Raw genomic sequence first — 5,201 nt, 5'->3', positions numbered from 1 at the left:
AAATATGCCAACTTGAATCCACAACTAATCGACTCAAACGATGATGAGACAAAGACTTCATTCCACTAGGCTACCAACCTCGTTTGTCGGTAAAAATTTGAATAGTAGCAAAAAAAAAATTTCAAATAATGGGGCATGCTATAAAGTTGGTCTATGATATTGCACTCATGTATCCATCTCTTTAGTCCCATGTAAAAAGAAATCACAAAAGAGAGAGAAACAAAATAGAGTTGGCATAAGCCGCACCATTGGGCATAGAACCAGTTTATGTCCTTTCTTCATAACGAACAAATTTTGAGCTTCCACCCATTCTAAATGAGAAATAAATGAACCTTAAATGTGGCATTGAATCGCTATGTCTAGTTTCCACTAGATCTAGTTCTAGAAGGGTAGGTTCAGTTGTCCCCCATCGCACAAAGATCCAAGAATTCTTAGAAAAAATGATAATAATGGTAGAGGGTTCCTAAAGGTAGCACGGCCTGTGCTAGGTATGGAATTTTTGTCTTTCATGAGTAGGATTGCCCCATGTATTTGGACTTTGGACATAGGAGTCACGTTGCCTTTCAGGCTTAAGATGAAATAAGGGGAGAGGCATTGTGAGGTGTGAAACCTGTTGGACCCCTCTTTTTTTGTTTCACCAATACTTTCAAGTGATTGGAACAGAACCACGCTTCATAATACCCTACAAGGGACTTCCATTGTCACAGAAAATCTTGAACAATTATTGGAGAAAGTTTTCCTTCATCGATGACTGAATGATGGTATAATCAAAATGTGACCCGCATCATTTCCCACCTTTCCGCACCTATTGAACGCTGTCAATAGGCCACTGTGGCGTTAGTGAAACTTGGTCCTATATATATATTGTCATAAATTTAATCAAATCAAAATGCTAATCTTTATCAACAATGATCATATGCGGCCCATTTCACCAAAAAAGAAATCATATGCGGCCCTTCCGGTTTAACTTATGGACGGACTTCGGGCCAGGGGCTTAAAAAAAAAAAAAAAAAAAAAACTCGGAACGTACAGCGCCACAAATCAATGGTAAGTAAATGTCCCCTGGTCTAGGAGTTGTGGAAACTTGGAACACATTTGTTTTTATAAATAGGGAAAACATATATGGATGAAGTTGTCTATCCGAGAGCTTGATCTTTACGTATATAAGGAGAAAGTTTTCCAACTCCCATAGAGGACGATGGATCTAAAATCAATTCGATCAACTAGATTGGATCAGTATTGGTCTTGACCAATCTCTCTCGATTCTAACTGATCCAATCCAAGTATGCTAGTATGGCTGGGTAATAACTTAATGAAAAAACTGACCTTTATTAAAAGCAAGGGTAAATCTATCTGATACAATCCGATCTAAGCATATCCAAATTAATTTGGATCAGTATTGGCCTTGACCAATACTATGATCAATCCCAAGTTTTAGAACCATGCAAAGGACAATCACCCACCATCCTAGGGTTCTCGTTCCCTAAATATATATCCTCCCAATACCCTCCCACAGGTATCTCAAGCTCCTCGGTGGCTGAGAATTCATTCACCATGTGCACAAGAAAACTCGATCCTATACTTAACACCCCCAAAATGCCTGATTGCCTGAACCCCACTTACCCTGGTAAGGGCAGGTTTCGATCCCAAAGGCCTCGCTACAAACAGCTGAGGTCCTTAGTCCTTACTGGTTCAATTCGCTGGAGGAATTCTCTTCCACCACCAATGAGACATCTACTTTACAATGGGCTTGGGCTCTAAGTAAGTCCTGCCCCAAAGTCATCTGTAGAAACTAGTTAAATAACCAAATGGGTTGGGCTTGGGCTTCGACCTGGGCTTGGGCTTGGGTTCATGTCTGTAAATCTCATTCTATATTAGAGTAGAGTTGGGCTTAGAAGTTTTACTAAATGACCCAGACTATTGGGATCAAAGTCCAATGTTGTCTAGGCATTTTATGTAAGATTTTTTATTTTGGTGGACTAGCATAGTCAAGGATAGTGAGGTTGGTGTTTTACTAGGTTAAGTTTGATTATCTTAATATTGGTAAGAAACCCAAGGGGGTAGCGTAGTTAGTGAACAACGAACTTAGTACAAGTCGTAAGGCCTCGCAATCTTTTTATACCCACATGTCATGACATAGGTACACACAGTCAGACATATAAATTAATTGTAAGTAATTTACAAAATTGCCACTGAAATGGTAATATCGTCTAATTTGTGTGGTCAGCAATTTTGTGCATTGAAAACCTAATCCCAGCACGACCACATATAAATTGCAATAGTAACCCTTCTGCCTTTCTATATTGAACTTTGGATTAGACTGAGCTCAATGATGGACGTATCCTATCACCGGCATCTTAATTATTATAATCAAGTCAAGCCAAAAACTAACACATGGCTAGCTTGTGTTTGGGAATATTATGATGATCAAGTACGGTGCCCATCATCAAGGTTGGTACCTACCAAAAGTCTCAATTGATGCCCCATTACACATCCATTATCATATTTATCCATGCATCCATATATGGGAAATAGATCATCTCATTGGGCGTCCAACCATTCTTCAACCACCCATTCAACGACTGTGATAATTTAAACCCGCGTCTCAACATTTGGGCGTGCGCTTCAAGGTATGCCCAGATGTTTGATGGGTGATTGGGGATGATTGGTGTTTAATGTCTCGTATTTCGTTGCAGTTTAATTCAGGAAGTACTGGTATATGTCTCTCAACATAATGACGATTTTGCTTCAAGCACATGCATAGCGAGGGTGTAGGGGGCGCAACCTGCTTAAATTTTTTATTTGGGACTCTTTTATTGATGGCAATTTTGTATTTTTTGGTATTAGGATTTTTCGATATGTATATGTGGCGAGGTTTATTTTCTCTGTAAACAATTCTGAAAGATGTGAAGACAAATGTTGTAACCCTATTCTCTATTGATAATAAAACATGATCTCATCTCACCGAGGACATTGACAATCTTGTCAAACCTCGTAAATATGTGTGTATTACTTGTTTTTGTCTTTCCATTACATTTTACATCATTTTTAGAGTTGCGTTTCTATACCAAACCATTAGAGAGGAACCGAATTTGCATATATGTGTTCATGCAATTCTCACACACATAACCTATTTTCGCTCTAATGTTTCAAATATGAGATAAAAAGGTTCGAAGAAAAGTAAAAATTATTGTGCATATAGGTGAGATGATGTCTTATTTTGCCTTTTAAGTTAGTGGAAAAATTTTATTAAAAAAAAAGTTAGTGGAAGAAATTAATCCATCATGGAACAGTCTGATCGAACCACTCTACCAGTAATGGCCAAAATGAAAGTTACTACTAATAATTCTGTTCACTATCGTTTTATCTAAAAGTTTGAACTGTTATAAAATTGTGTGGCACTGACATCATATTCGTTATCGTTTCACCTAAAATTTCGAAACATTGAAAAAGAACGGCGTTAATGTATACATCAACAAATCCATGCCTAATCAATGAAAGAAAATAAAAATTAGATTTGAGCCGGAGAAGGCTGAGAGAACAATCTTACACTACAGAAATTGAAATAAACCAAAGAAGAAATATAACTGTTGAGACTGTTCACATGAACCAATTACCAAATCGGAAAAGGTAAAGTTCTCTTATCGGATGCCATTGGCAATTGGTGTTGGTGCTCCCCTTTTGATGCTCTCCATGTGTGTGGTCTCATAAACTGGTAGACCACTAGAGTAGAAACCCAAGTCACAGTTCTGAAGCTCAAATAGATCAGAGCTAGAATCACTCTCTCCTCCATCATCCGCTTCCTCAAATTTCCTCAAGTTCTTCTCTGATGTGTAGTCATCAACCCACATCCTATCTTTCTCTATAGTCCCACCACTCCCATAATTCTTGCTTTTCTCTGAAAACCCATTGCAGAATTTGAATTTTTCATCCAACCAAGCCAAATCCATGTTCCTCTTCTCATCCATTGACTCATGTTGTAAGCCCATAGATGGCCTTACCTGCCCATTGTGTTTGGAGAAAGGCACCTTTGTGGGAGTGTTTCCATAAGGAGGAGGTGTTCTGAAACCAGAGCTTGAAGATAGATACATAATGGACTTGGAATCTGGTGTGCTGGCACTTCGAAAATGGCTAACACTGCTCCTCCTTTTTCTTCTTCCTCCTGATCCTCCTGGGCTCTCTTCATCTATCACAGATTGAGTAGTAGACTTTGATTTCTTCTTTTTAGAGGCTGCATGACTGAAGATAGAGTTCAAAAGCTTAGCAAGTTTGCCACCAGGAGAGCTGGGCTGCTTGTATTTCTTGTCTTTGAATTGCTTTTCCACCTGATGGACCTGAGAAGGAAGTGGGTTTCTCATGGGCATGTCTATGCTCATCCTTCTTCCTCCTCCCCATGCCTTCCTTTCTTCTCTCATAGCCTTATGAGAGAAATTTGAACCATAGAACTCACAGCCCTTGTCAGTGCCGGCGAAATACCATGTAGCTTCGAACACGTCGAGCTCGCCGGAATCATTCTTTTGGTTGGACTGCTTCTTGTAGATCCTTTCTTGGTGTGGAAACCTTGTGATTGGCATGGTTGATGAGGGAGTTTGAGGAAGAGGTAGAGAAGGGTTTTGAAGTTGCTTACATGCTTGTAATGGTACTTATGGGGTGGGAAACATAAAGGAAGGAGGGAAGAATAAAGGAGTGATTTGTGAGATTATGGAGAGATGTTTTGGAATGATTGATAGTAGTGGGATGGCACTTTTAATAATCCCTTGCACCCTATAAGAAATCATGTTGAATTATGAATGCATTTGGAGCTTGGGAGAGACCCACTAGACATGTGTCTTTGTTTCTTCTAATAGTGCGTGGGGCTGAGGAAGGAAGCATGTTATCCATCTCATGCTGTCCAAACACATAAAGTTGAGGGGAGGGGTAGAGACATTTAGCTTTGTCTTCCGCACTTCCCTTGGATTCTGATCAAGCACGGTTCCTATCACTCTAGGGTTTGAGGAAGGTCATAATGAACGTAGTCTTAATTCCGCTTTGTAAAGAAGTTATTTCTCAATTCGAATTCATAACTATTATATATTAATTGATTTAAATTCTTTTTTTTTTTTCTAAGAGGTGGAATGGAATAACCCAGTTGAAGCATAATGATTATACGTCTTTAATGCATTGTATGCCTCATAATAGGTCTCATTCTTCTACCTTTTACC

The 5,201-nt window shown here is 39.0% G+C and overlaps 1 protein-coding gene across 1 annotated transcript; it reads right to left on the bottom strand.

The window, feature by feature from the left end:
* Nucleotides 1–3,495: 3,495 nt before the first annotated feature.
* On the bottom strand, nucleotides 3,496–4,743 carry LOC122075973 (protein BIG GRAIN 1-like E). Its single transcript, XM_042641211.1, has one exon. It carries the CDS (start codon nucleotides 4,572–4,574, stop codon nucleotides 3,642–3,644), a length of 933 nt encoding a protein of 310 aa, XP_042497145.1. The 5' UTR covers nucleotides 4,575–4,743; the 3' UTR covers nucleotides 3,496–3,641.
* Nucleotides 4,744–5,201: the final 458 nt, after the last annotated feature.

This window comes from Macadamia integrifolia, chromosome 4 (genome assembly GCF_013358625.1).
Source record: "Macadamia integrifolia cultivar HAES 741 chromosome 4, SCU_Mint_v3, whole genome shotgun sequence".
NCBI classification, from domain to species: Eukaryota; Viridiplantae; Streptophyta; class Magnoliopsida; order Proteales; family Proteaceae; genus Macadamia; species Macadamia integrifolia.
This window is presented reverse-complemented; position numbering and strand designations above follow the sequence as displayed.